This window comes from Octopus bimaculoides, chromosome 29, assembly GCF_046866305.1.
Source record: "Octopus bimaculoides isolate indiv1 chromosome 29, ASM4686630v1, whole genome shotgun sequence".
NCBI lineage: Eukaryota > Metazoa > Mollusca > Cephalopoda > Octopoda > Octopodidae > Octopus > Octopus bimaculoides.
In genome coordinates, this window is record NC_142956.1 from 19,485,769 (window position 1) to 19,501,038 (window position 15,270).

At 39.5% G+C, this 15,270-nt stretch overlaps 1 protein-coding gene across 2 annotated transcripts in view; it reads left to right on the plus strand.

The window, feature by feature from the left end:
- The window catches only part of LOC106873928 (noggin-2), a 21,807-nt gene extending 7,220 nt beyond the window's left edge, over positions 1-14,587 (plus strand). Inside the window, exons 1-2 of one of the 2 annotated variants that reach the window (XM_089345451.1) lie at positions 96-453; positions 12,556-14,587. In XM_089345451.1, the coding sequence (XP_089201577.1) occupies positions 341-453; positions 12,556-13,315 (873 nt within the window). In that variant the 5' untranslated portion in view covers positions 96-340 and the 3' untranslated portion in view covers positions 13,316-14,587. Of the gene's footprint in view, positions 1-95; positions 454-12,555 lie in introns of those variants that run through there. The other variant, XM_089345452.1, reaches the window with a different exon arrangement.
- Positions 14,588-15,270: the final 683 nt, after the last annotated feature.

Consider the following 15,270-nt stretch of genomic DNA (forward strand, 5'->3'; position numbering starts at 1 on the left):
CGTGTATGCGCGTGTGTGTGTGTGTGCGCATATGTATGTATGTGTCTGTGGGAAGGACTGTCTATATTTCTCCAACCGTCATTTAACAGTTAAGAGACAGAGAGACAGAGAGAGACAGACAGAGAGAATCGAACACGCACGTACATACACACAGAACCACACACACACACACACACACACACACACACACACACACACACACAGACAATTACACCCTCACACATACACATACACACATACACACGCATATAGGCGCAGGCACACACAGACATATCCACAGACGAATATACCTTAGACCAGTGACTTAATCTCGTGTCCACCAGTTCGTGGTATCCCTGTGATGGTGTGTGGATGTGTCTACGGCAAACCAGCTAGACTTTGGGGCTGTTTTTTTTACTATTTATACACTGCAACGTTGAACACCTTGGATTTAAATATATATATATACTACAGGTATGTATATATCTATGCGTATATTTATATTTATATAATTGTTGGGTTTATGTACATGTTTGTGTGTGGTCGTGTTTTTCTGTATTTGTGTGTGTGTGTGTGTGTGTAAGTGAATCTTTGTTTATATATGTATGTATGTATGTATATATATGTATATATATATATATATATATATATATATATATATATATATATATATATATATATATATGTATGTATGTATGTATATATATATATATATACATACATATATATACATATATATATTTACATGTATATATATATATATATAGATATATATATATACATATATATATATACATACATATATATATATATATATATATATATATATATATATATATATATATATATATGTATAAATGTATGTATATCATTTTATGTTATATTATGTGTATATATATATAAACAAAAGTATACGTATTTATGAAATATACTTGTGTGTATATATATATATATTTTTATATATATATATATATATATATACACATATATGCATACAAACATACACACATATACACACACTCACATACACACACAAATATATATATATATGTTGTCATTTATTATTGTCATTATTATCATCATCATATATACATATATATGTATGTATATGTGTGTGTGTAAATATATATATATATGTATCTATATATATATATATATATATATATATATATATATATATATATATATATATATATATATATAATTTCAGGGAAAATTTTGGATATTATATATATATATATATATATATATATATATATGCACACACATATAGGTATATATATACACACACACACACACTCATGTATATATGTATGTATATACATACGTACGCATGCCTAAATTCAGACCCGTCTCCAGACATTGGCGTCTGGGGGGAGGGGTGCTTCAGAATCTTCTGAATGGGTGCATTTTCGAAATTGGAGGGTGCACCACTGAGTAGTGAAAGGGCAGGGCCGTCCAGTGTACCCCCCGCCTCTTAGTATATTCAATTTTTCCTTTCATTCTTCTGGGCCCACGATGAATCTACGTTGTCAAATACTGGGGGGCCTGGTTCTTACTTTCTCTTTCGGAAAGGGTTGCGCTGCACTGTGTAAAGCACCATGTCTGTGGAGGGGGAGGGGAGGAGAGGAGAAGGGGGCGGCGTTCCCAGCATCCCTTTCTTCAGAAACGGAACTAGCTACAAACTGTTTGTGAATACAGGAACTTTGAATGCACAGTCCGGTTTATGTTATAACACGAAACATAAAGACGGGTATCTATCTATCTATCTATCTATCTATCTATCTATCTATCTATCTATCTATCTATCTACCTACCTACCTACCTACCTACCTACCTACCTACCTACCTATCTATCTATCTATCTATTTTATTTTCAAAATGTAACTACACGTGGACTGTTGACTATTCCCCCCCCCCCTTCTTCTTCCTTTTCTTTTGAACTTTCCTATGTCTCCTGTTTCCGAAGAAGAGCCTTTGCTCGAAACGTAAAACAATCACTCTTACTTTCCTTCTCTGAGCGTTTTATTAATACTTTGCATGAACCACGTGCTCGCGTTGTTGTTTGTTCTTGTTATTTTGTTTGTTTTCTCCGCTTTTTTTTATTAATTACCCCCCCACCCACCCCCACACACACATATGTATGTCGGCATGATTGATCGCTAAGTCCACAAGTTTTTTTAATTCTCTCTCTCTCTCTGTTTATTTTCTCGTGTACCTTCCTGGTGAAACGTGTACCCTTAACGTAGTTCTCAGGGACATTCAGCGTGACACAGAATGTGACAAGACTGGCCCTCTGAATTACATGTACTACTCATTTTTGCCAGCTGAGCGGACTGGAGCAGCGTAAACTAGAGTGTCTTGCTCAAGGACACAACGCGTCACCGGGAATCGAACTCACGACCTTACGATTGTGAGCCAAATGCCCTAACCACTAAGCCACGCACCTTCATACGCACACACAATACATGTATGTATATATATATATATATATATATATATATACACGTATGTATGTGTATGTGTGTGTGTCTATATATATATATATATATATATATATATATATATATATATATATATATATATATATATATGTATGTATGTATGTATGTATATGAGAGAGAGAGATAGATAGGCAGACAGATAGATTTGTGTATGTGTTTGTGTTAAAAGGCGCGTGGCCTAGTGGTTAACGTGCTCGGCTCAATATCACGTTGTCATTGGATCAATTTCTGGATCAAGTGACAGGTTCTTAAGTCATGTTGCTCGTGTCTATCTACCTCGTTGAACTTGAGTACAACCTAGGCGCTACTTGAGTTTCGCCAATCGTTGAGAGCAGCACGAGGGCAGTTATATTCCGTCTGCGACTACACAGGCACCCGAAACAGCTTGTAAAGGTACATGCTACGAAGACATAACCCTCTCTCAGGTGAGAGCTGGCTCTTCAAGCATACGATCACATAGATGATGATGATGATGATGATGATGGCAATCTCTTGTAGTTCGAGAACTACGGTTGTGGATACGGTGCCGAACCAGCATAGAGTTGAAGTGTTTTGCTGAAGAACAAAACAAGCCATTTACAAGCCCACGATACACACACACGCACACACATACACACACACACACACATATATATATATATATATATATATATATATATATATATATATATATATATATATATATATATATACTCTTTTACTTGTTTCAGTCATTTGACTGCGGCCATGCTGGAGCACAAACTTTAGTCGAGCAAATCGACCCCAGGACTTATTCTTTTGTAAGCCTAGTACTTATTCTATCGGTCCCTTGTGCTGAACCGCTAAGTGACGGGGACGTAAACACACCAGCATCGGTTGTCAAGCAATGCTAGGGAGGCAAACACACACACACACACACACACACACACACACACATATATATATATATACGACGGGCTTCTTTCAGTTTCCGTCTACCAAATCCACTCACAAGGCTTTGGTCGGCCCGAGGCTATAGTAGAAGACACTTGCCCAAGGTGCCACACAGTGGGACTGAACCCGGAACCATGTGGTTGGTAAGCAAGCTACTTACCACACAGCCACTCCTGCGCCTATATATATATATATATAAAACAAATAATAAATGAGTATATGCATATATACGTACAGGTGTGGGTATACCTACGTCTACCTGTATATATAGGTGCATATCTGGGTACAGGACATTGCAAACAAAACGTAGACAAAAAAATAATAACAACCAGAGCATATATATACATGCGTATAAGAAAGGAGCCTCGAGCCGACCAAAGTATTGTGAGTGAATTTGGTAGACGGAAACTGAAAGAAGCCTGTCGTATATATATATATATATATATATATGTGTGTGTGTGTGTGTGTGTGTGTGTGTGTGTGTGTGTGTGTGTGTGTGTCTGTGGCTGCATCATCATCATCATCATCATCATCACCATCTTCCTCATCATCGATAAGAACAGCAGCGAGTGACGCCCAACCAACACCGTTTACCCTTTACATCCGATCAACCACCCTCTCACAGTAACCCACGTACCCGTATTTCTGTATCAACTAGCCTACCCCCACCCCGATACCCACTCGCTCTCGTTCACGAAACAAATTGCGGCGACTCCACCACCACCACCAACAACAACATTACTTTCAACACTTTCAATGCTTTCGTTACGACTCTATTGGCCATCAATCCCCACCACAACCACATCCACCACCATTACAACCAGCATCCCCTCGGCACCACCACCACCACCACCACCACCACCCTACCTACCTGGTACAGGTGAACTGTTATTTGTTTTTTCCTCTCCCACGCTTTTTAGCTCAATATATAAATAATTTCCTTTCTACCCCCCCCCCCCCTCTCTCCCCCGCAACTTCCGTCCTCAACATCTCAACTACCACATACATCACCACTTTCACTTTCCCGCCAGCGAGCGATGAAGAGCTGCGTCCAGACAATTTGACCTGCTAGAAACAGTAGCTTGATCCCTCTCAAATCGTACTTGTACTGCCTTAGACAAATATATCAGGTAACGTTTGAGAGAACTCGACGCGATAGCAGCTAAATCGAACCCTATATGTATGTATGTAAGTATGTATGTATGTATGTATGTATGTATGTATGTATGTACGTATGTGGAGGCGCAATGGCCCAGTGGTTAGGGCAGCGGACTCGCGATCGTAGGATCGCGGTTTCGATTCCCAGACCGGGCGTTGTGAGTGTTTATTGAGCAAAAACACCTAAAAAGCCCCCACGAGGCTCCGGCAGAGGATGGTGGCGAACCCTGCTGTACTCTTCCACCACAACTTTCTCTCACTCTTACTCCCTGTTTCTGTTGTGCCTGTAATTCAAAGGGGTCAGCCTTGTCACACTCTGTGTCACGCTGAATATCCCCCGAGAACTACGTTAAGGGTACACGTGTCTGTGGAGTGCTCAGCCACTTGCACGTTAATCTCACGAGCACGCTGTTCCGTTGATCGGATCAACTGGAACCTTCGACGTCGTAAGCGACGGAGTGCCAACATGTACGTGTGTAAGTATGTATGCATGTATGTATGTATGTATGTATGTGTTGTGACGACGCCCCCAGGCGAAGAAGTAGGGTCTTCCCAGACATATGAATAGGTGTAGTCTGGCCGTGGTAGAGATGTTGAGTAGCAGTCGAGTAGCAGTTGTGTAGCGGTTGAGTAGAGATCATCTGAAGGCGCTAGATAGCAGTAGCTTTGAGACATAACAGTATGTATGTATGTACGTACGTATGTATCTATTCATTGTCCAATTTTATTTCAAGATCTCTTGCCAATAGAGAAAGAACCGGTTTCTGAACTAGATCCAAGGTCCCTTCATTGGAACTCCAACATCAACAACAGGGTATTTTTGTTTGTATGCATGCATGCATATATGAATGTATGTGTGTATGTCTGTCTGTCTGTCTGTCTGTATGTAAGTATGTTTGTATGTATGTATGTATATCTATCTATCTATTTATGTTTCTTTCTTTCTCTCTCTCTCTCTCTCACACACACACACGCACACTCTTGATATATATATATATATATATATATATATATATATATATATATATATATGTATATATGTAAGTATGTATGTATTTATGTATGTATGTGTCTGTCTGTCTGTCTATATATATGTGTGTGTGTGTGTGTGTGTCTGTATGTGTACGCACGTACAACATACGTTAGTGGGCACGAGCGTGGCTGAGATAAAACTCGAAACATAAAATGGCGTCTTTATGCCATTGTTGATAAAGTCAAGAAAGTTTATCAGTGAATCAAAACACAACCGCCATATTGAATGTCTGCCTGCCTGCTTGTCTGTCTGACACACACACACACACACAAAATAAACACATACACACACGCAAACTCACACAAACACACACATACGCACGAACACACACACGCACATATATATATATACACACATACACAAACACACACACACACGCACGCATATACACACAGAGGCAGACACACACACAAACATTCCCCACCAAACACACATACATACATGCACACACATGCGCACATACACACACGCATGCACGCATACACACACACACACACTCACACATATATCAACGTCACTTTTAGGCTGCGGCATTTGAACGAAACACAATGATAATGTTTATGGTATATATATATATATATATATATATATATGAAGGCTCTTTTATGGGATTACCTTAGGTTTCCCGTCCATAAAGGGTTTAGCTTTATGGCGTATCGTCAGGTTCCAAAAACCTGTTGGCCTAAGACCCCTTAAAAACATGGAGGAGGAAATGCCCTTTTCTTAAATCGTTCCATATTTTATGAGAAACCCGTGGTTTCCGTAAATATGCATAAGCGCGGCCTACTTAGTCAGCTATTTCACATAAACCACGTGGTCTCTGCAAAACACTCCGGCCACACACACACACACACACACACACACACACACACACACACACACACACATACAATGAAAAAAAGATGACGAAGAAAACTTTTGAATACATCTTCAATTATAAGTTACAAATTCTTCCGTAACCTCCTACATTTGCAACGCCAGTTTACGCGAAAATTCTAGAACAAAAATTACGTAATATTTGCGGTTTTATGCATTGGAGAGGCCTTCCTGAGACTTGCACCAAAAGTGTGTATTTACACACCAAACTGACCTTAGCCATTTACTCTTTCTCTCTACATATATATACAGTAATGCCTCCCCGGGCGAAATACCTAGCAGTATTACGTCTGTCTTTACGTTCTGAGTTCAAATTCCGCCGAGGTCGACTTTGCCTTTAATCTTTTCGGGGTCGATAAATTAAGTACCAGTTGCGTACCGGGTCGATCTAATCGACTGGCCCCCTTCCCCAGATATTTCGGGTCTTGTGCCTAGAGTATAAAAGGATATACTCTTTACTCTTTTACTTGTTTCAGTCATTTGACTGCAGCCATGCTGGAGCACCGCCTTTAGCCGAATCAAATCGACCCCCAGGACTTATTCTTTGTAAGCCTAGTACTTATACTATCGGTCTCTTTTTGCTGAACCGCTAAGTTACGGGGACGTAAACACACCAGCATCAATTGTCAAGCGAAGTTGGGGGGACAAACACAGACACACCAACATATACACACACATACATACACACACATACATATACACACATACATATACACATACTCACATACACACTTCCCACACATGCACATACATGAACTCATACATATACCCGACACCCATCCGCACGCGCACCTGGTCTTGCGTTCACCAGACCGTGTAACCCGATTGATATACACCCGGTCTAAACGCCCACCACTAGGAAGTCACACCGCCTCAACATCATCGCCACCGTCACCACCATCACGATTACTACACTAAAACCACCACCACCACAACCACAACCACCACCACAATATATATATATATATATATATATATATATATATATATATATATATATATGTATATATATGCATATATGTATATTTATGTATATATATATATATATATATATATATATATATATATATATATATATACACACATACACACGAACACAGAGGGTGTGATGGTCGCCATTATATATTTTTAATTTCACGCATGTGCATTGTTTGTTTATGATTTTGTCGACTACACAGTATGGTAGGGTCAGTTGGGTACCGCCTGTGAGAAAAACAGCACCACGATGCAATTCACTCTGCCAGAAATTTTGGATACGACATGCTCTACTGCTTGGCATTCGTACTGGAAGCTCCAATACGAACATTTCACACACACACACATATATATATATACGACAGGCTTCTTTCAGTTTCCGTCTACCAAACCCACTCACAAGGCTTTGGTCGGCCCGAGGCTATAGTAGAAGACACTTGCCTAAGGTGCCACGCAGTGGGACTGAACCCGAAACCATGTGATTGGTAAGCAAGCTACTTACCACACAGCCACTTATATCTATATACATATAACACGTTCACACACACACTTACATACACACACACACACATATCTATATATACAATACGCACACGCGCGTACCATTGTGACATACACAAGCACCTCTCTCAGAATTAGTTGTCATTCATAAAAATTCCACTCACATAGGACAGCCCCCCCCCTCCACCCACACCTTCTCTCACTCTCTCTCTCTCTCTCTCACGTAGTGTCCGGGGTTACTCGGTGCATTGGCGAAAGGCGTTAAAAGCTTGTTATCTGGTGTTGTGTTTTGTGATTAGAGAGAGAAGCTTGTGCAAATATATACACATAGTTGTGTTTGGTGGGTGAGGGTAGAGCTGGTAGTGGTGGTGGCGGTGGTGGTTGGTAGTGGTGGCGGCGGTGGTGGTGGTGGTGGTAGTGGTGATGATGGTGGTGATTGTGGTGGTGATGATGGTAGTGGTGGCGGTGGTGGTAGTTGGTAGTGGTGGTGGTGGTGGTGGTGGTGGTGGTGGTAGTGGTGGTAGTAGTGGTGGTGGTTGGTAGTGGTGGCGGTGGTGGTAGTGGTGGTGGTGGTAGTGGTGGTGGTGGCGGTGATGGTAGTGGTGGTGGTGATGGTGGTGCCTCTGCCGCCATCACCACCACCGCCGCCGCCGCGGTCACCAAAACTGCTTTAGAATCCACCTTCTTTGTTCTCGACTCGAATCATTTGCTATTATTCACGGTGCCTACAAGTTAACTTAAAACGTGTGTATTTTACGAGGAGCCGTTTTACGAGATCCTGGGTTTCATTTTCCGAGCACAAGATCCAAACTTCGAACGGAATGCAAAAGTTTCCACTACCATAACAAATTATTCTGCGTGTTACCGAGAAATTTATAGAGCAAAAAAAAAAAAAGCTTCTAAGCAAATGACTAGACTTTTTTTAAAAAAAGATATCTACAAGACCGTCTACGGGTGCTTGTGAATCGACAAACACGTCCACAAGTGATGATGTACGCGGGTCTAGTGTGACTAAAAGTGATTCAGAAAACGATTTTAATGATAATATTTTTTTATTATAAATGATCTTCACATTCTTTTTACTCCACATAAAATATTCTTCGCCTTCTACCGTTGGGTTATTGCCAATAATTTATGAGAATTATAAATTTTATGGGTAAAATATTCTTCAGAAAACGAATTACGATTTATAACATTGCTACAGTAAGAAATTATTGTCCTGGTTTAGGAGTTTTCGCTTTACGAGCGGTCACAGGGAACAACTCGTATATCGAGGCAATACTGTACCTGCTTTTGACCCACCTTGTATATTAGAGAGGGATAGGAACACCCAGATACATAGAGAGAGACAAACACACAGACGTATACGTCATTCAAACCGTCGTTTCATATTGATGGTGTGTGTGAACATGCTAAGCAAACCAAGTATTTTCATCAGTTTATTTGTGTATTTAAGACTTAATCAGCTAATCCGTTTAATCTTTTAATCTTGTTCACAAAAAACAAAACAAAAAAAAAACAGCAAAGAAAACACAAGAGCAGATGTTTAGTCACAGCGTGGCTTAAATGGTCGAGTGGAGGTACTGGCTGAAGAGAGCTGAAGAGAGCTGAAGACAGACAGACGTTTTCCTTCTTGGCCAAGCCCCACCCTACGGTCAACGTTTTTCAAATTTCAAAGTGAGGGTGGAGTGGGGGGGGGGGCTGCTTTCTCTCTCCCCAAACCCCACCCAGGTAAATTGTGTAAGAAGGTGGCTTGGTTGTGTGGTGAATAGCTTGCTTTCCTTTCCAGCCACATGGTTCCGGGTTCGGTTCCACGGTCGGACACCTTGAGCAAGTGTCTTCTACGGAAGTTCCAGGCTAACGAAAGAATTGTGGAACGGAACTGGTCGACGGAAACCGAAAGAAGCCTGTCGCATATACATATGCGTGCGTGCGTGTGTGTGTGTGTAAGCCGTGTGTGTAAGAGTGGGTATATTAATCGAAGTGTACAATATCATATATCCATACATCCAGTACAATATATCCGTTATGGAATGAAATATGGCGACTGCTCAGAGCAGCAGCCATATTTCATTCCGTAACGACTACCTCTGAAGGCCACAAGGTGATATAATCGGACTGTTACCTAACACTCCGTTGAAGCCCTGGTGCGAAACCAAACAGTAAGATCGGCCTTAAGGGATATATAATACTCTACACTTTGATTAATATATATATAGGGAGAATTCACAAAAAAAAAAAAAATAGACGAAGACAGGTGGTGTAGAAAACAAACAGATGTATTAGTATAACGCTCGGGAATCGAAAAAGCCTTTAACGCTCTTCCACAGAAAGGAACACAGAAAGAAACAAGGAGAGAAAATACACACACACACACACATATATATATATATATATATATATATATATATATATATATATATATATATATATACATATATACATCAACTTTTTTAGACAGAATTCTGTAAAATGTAAGAGAAAGAAACCCAGCTGTTTCTTGCAATACATACCAATACATACATCTAAAGAAACATTTCCCCAGGGGCCTTGAAAATATCACTGTGGATCCGCAATTTAATATTTTATTGCATCGACCCCGCGAAAATCTTATATGGGTCCTCAGGGGCCATTTGTAATCTTGATTGAGAGCCACTGGTGTAGCCAAAAGAATTTCTACTGAGTTCTAGATCCAAGACATTTAGTAAACGCTGCCGGTGAGCTGGGTGGCGCGTTATCTCTGCGGTTCCTTGGGCGCCCTCGAAGACATCCTGCATCAGGAAGATCGCATCGTTGTCATCCCAGCTCTGACCATCATAGTCACATAGTGTATCTTGGACTACATTATCTTAATGTACAGTATAGTAGTTAGCATTAGTGGCTATAGCTGTTGTTGTTTAACCCCAGGTCAGGCCTGATCAAGGCAGACCTATGATCAAAGATGTTCCACCAGTGATCATTCCCATCTTTTATTCAGGCATAGTGTATCTTGGACTACATTATCTAATGTATAGTATAGCAGTTAGTATTTGTGGCTATAGTTGTTGTTTTTGTTTAACCCCAGGTCAGGCCTGATCCAGGCAGACTTATGATCAAAGATGTTCCAGCCGTGGCCACCCCATCTTTTATTCAGGCACAGTGTATCTAGGACTACATTATCTAATGTACAGTATAGTAATTTAGCCCCAGGCCAATGATGTTCTATACATACACGCATACATACATGCATACATACATACATATATACACACATACATAGATGCATGCATACATACATACATACATACGTAGATGCGTACATACATACATATATATATACACACATACCTACATACATTCATACATACATAGATGCATACATATATATATACACACATACCTACATACATTCATACATACATACATACATACATAGATGCATACATATATATATACACACATACCTACATACATTCATAGATGCATACATACGTATGCACACACACACAGGAGCACGAACATATGCATTTTTACATACACACACACACATTCACATACACACACACTCACACACATACACACTCCCTCTCTCATTCTCTCTCTTCCTCTCTCCCTCTACGGCTCAGGAAGTATAAAACAACCAGCTCAGGAAGTTTATTTAAATAAACGGTGACGGGACGGAACGGGAGAGGTGGGTAGCCATAGTAAAACATTACGCATTGTTTGAAAATAAAACTGGAAGAGAGCAGACGACAGTTTATCTGCCGCCATTGGCATTCAACTGTCATCGAAACAAGCTAAATCTCGGTAGTATGGTGTCATAAATATTCATTTTATACACACTAACCTCACCCAGACCTCTTTCTAAATTGACTCGCTCCCTTGTTTGAGTTATTTCAGTTTATTGTTCCAAAAAAATCTTCGTAACACTTCCTGTTCTTGGCTGTTTGTCGGACGAATCGGCCATTAAACTATTGTTGCTTCCGTCACCACGGAGTTGTTACTGCTGTTGTTGTTGATCTTGTTCTTGTATGTATTTTCGGCGAAGAAAGGATGGACTATTGGGGTGGGATAGCGTTCTATCTATCTATCCATCTATCTTTTACTCTTTTACTAGTTTCAGTCGTTTGACTGTGGCCATGCTGGAGCACCGCCTTTAGTCGAGCAAATCGACCCCAGGACTTATTCTTTAGAAGCCCAGTCCTTATTCTATCGGTCTCTTTTGCCGAACCGCTAAGTTACGGGGACATAAACACACCAGCATTGGTTGTCAAGCGATGTTGGGGGACAAACACAGACACACAAATACATACATATATATATATATATATATATATATATATATATATACATATATACGACGGGCTTCTTTCAGTTTCCGTCTACTAAATCCACTCACAAGGCTTTGGTCGGCCCGAGGCTATAGTAGAAGACACTTGCCCAAGATGCCACGCAGTGGGACTGAACCCGGGACCATGTGGTTGGTAAGCAAGCTACTTTACCACACAGCCACTCCTACGCCTATCTATCTATCTATCTATCTATGTATCATCATTATTATTATTATTATTATTATTATTATTATTATTATTATTATTTCGTACTAAAATCTGCTTTCTTTCTTTATTTTACCACCAGGATGCGCTCTGATCCGGATATGTTGAGTTCGAAGCTTGCTGGATTCCTTCTTCTTCTTCTTCTCTGTGTGGTATGTGTTGCCGGCAGCGGGAGCAGTAGTTTCAGTGATTACAATCTATTGCGAAAAAGTCCTCATGAAAAGAGTGTCGTCACAAAACGGCCTAAATTTCCCATAGTGCCTTCTGACTCACTTCCTGTCAACCTGAACGAGAAACCCGACAAAAAACACGATCCGAGGGCTGAAAACCTAAAACCGGAGATTTTACGCAAACTACTCGGACGGTTTTTCATCGAGGAATTCATGTCCGTCAAACGACCGAACGAAAGTATAACAAAGCCTAACGGGACCCTCGCCTTGCGCTTTCAGAGGGGTTACCCTGTAGGGAGACGGCCCCCATTTCTAGCTCGATTCGGGCGCATTAATCTCAAAGATGAAACCGGGAGACGTTTCCGGCAGTTGGATTTGAACGTTGAGACAGAAGCGAAGAGAAAAGTGGCTAAGTTTATCCGGACTTACACATATTGTCCCGTCATATATACATGGAAGGACCTGGGTATACGCTTCTGGCCCCGCTGGATCAAAGAAGGCCAGTGTCACCAGCGGGGACGGTCGTGTTCTTTACCGCCGGGCATGCGCTGTAAACCTAGCTATTCACAAACTATTATTCTACTTCGTTTCCATTGTTGGCCCGATGCTAAAATCTGTAACTGGATTCATGCCCAGTATCCTATAATTAGTGCCTGTAAATGTAAATGTTAATTAGCTAATCAATAAAACAAAAACAAACATTAAAATGAACGGAGAAAAAGTAAAGATCGAACACATATTAACCTCTTCCCATCATACTCAACACCCCACGTTGTTATACACTGATGATAACAACGCAGCATCAGTCTTCACGCTTCATCCTTCCTCTTTCAACAAGTTTACAGTTGAACCTAAGACATTACTGATATTTAGAATACACTGGCCAAACTGGACAGAGTTTAGCAATTGTATTCATCGAAATTCACCACTGACTAAAATTTGTTGACCTAAATTCACCCCTGATCAAAATATGTTAACCTAAATTCACCCCTGGTTAAAATGTCCTGATCAAACTTCGCAGAGGGTTAAAATATATTGGCCTAAATTTACCATTGGTTAAAGCGTGTTGACTTAAAATTCACCCTTGGTTAAAATATTTTGACCTAAATTTACCCCTGGTTAAAATATTCTGACCTAAATTCACTCCTGGTTAAAACATTTTAACTTAAATTCATTCCTGGTTAAAATATTGTGACCGAAATTCACCCCTGGTTAAAATATTTTGATTGAAATTCACCCCTGGTTAAAAGATTTTAACTTATATTCATTCCTGGTTAAAATTTTGTGACCTAAATTCACCCCTGGTTAAAATATTTTGACCTAAACTCACACCTGGTTAAATTATGTTGACCCAAATTCACCCCTGGTTGTATTCTAATGTTAATACTTCACGAACACACTTTTACCCCTTTCTTTTTCAATTCATTTACCCCAGTTTAGCATCTGTAAAAAATTCAACTATGTATTGGTAACTCTACAAAATATGCACACACAATTTTCACCACTGGACTAAAATGTGTTGACCTAACATTACGACAGCTTAAAATTCGTTGACCAACAAATATAGCTGACTCCGGTATAATGACCTATTTTAATAAACACACTCCATATATTTATACTAAATATATCAAAATTTTTACTTAAGTTAACCATTGATTAAAATTATTTGGACCAGAATTGGCTAAAATGTGTTAGCCCAAGTTAACCCCTGGTTAAAATATGTATTGTCCTAAACTGACCACTGGTTAAAATGTGCAGTGAACAGACTCCACAGACATTTAAAATATATTGGCCTCAATTCACACAGGCTTAAATTTACCACTGCTAAAAATGTTGACCTAAATTTACCCCTGGTTAAATTACGTTGACCCAAATTCATTTCTGGTCGTATCTTAACTTTACCATTTTGTGAATAAACTTTAGACGCACTTTAAAAAAAAAAAACTCATTCATGAAAGTTTATTACCGGTAAAAACTCAATTACACATTGGTAACTACGGAATATGCTCACACTATTTTTAGCACTGGATTAAAATGTGCTGCCCCAGGTTAAAATTCGTTGATCCACATTTTCAGTTAACCCAATTGTACCAATGTTGGCATTCATTGACCTAATTTAATGACCACGCTTCATATATTTGTACCAAATATATAAAATTCATTGACCTAAGTTTACAACTGGTTCTGGTTCAAACTATTTGAGTTAGAATTACCATTGGTTGAAATGTGTTAGTCCATGCTTAAAATATATCCATCACTGGTTAACATTTCTTTGTTTAAATTCACCCTTGGTTAAAATGTGTTAATTTCAATTCACACAGGGTTAAATTTCACCCATGGTTAAAACATTGACAATAGATTTTTCTATACAACCATGCGATTGTATAGCGAGCCTTTGAACATGAAAGAAAATATGATTGCCCTAAATAGAAAACAGAATTGACCCCTAAGCCATTTGCGATAAAGGAGAAAAATATGACCCCTTTTTTTATGTATCAAGGACAACTGAATAAAACTACACTCCAGCATTGCATGACACAGAGGGACAAAGTTTGGCTCTGGTAATCAACAATCACACCTATAAATGTTTGTAAAGCAGTGGTCAGTGATAAAAGACGAAAGATAAA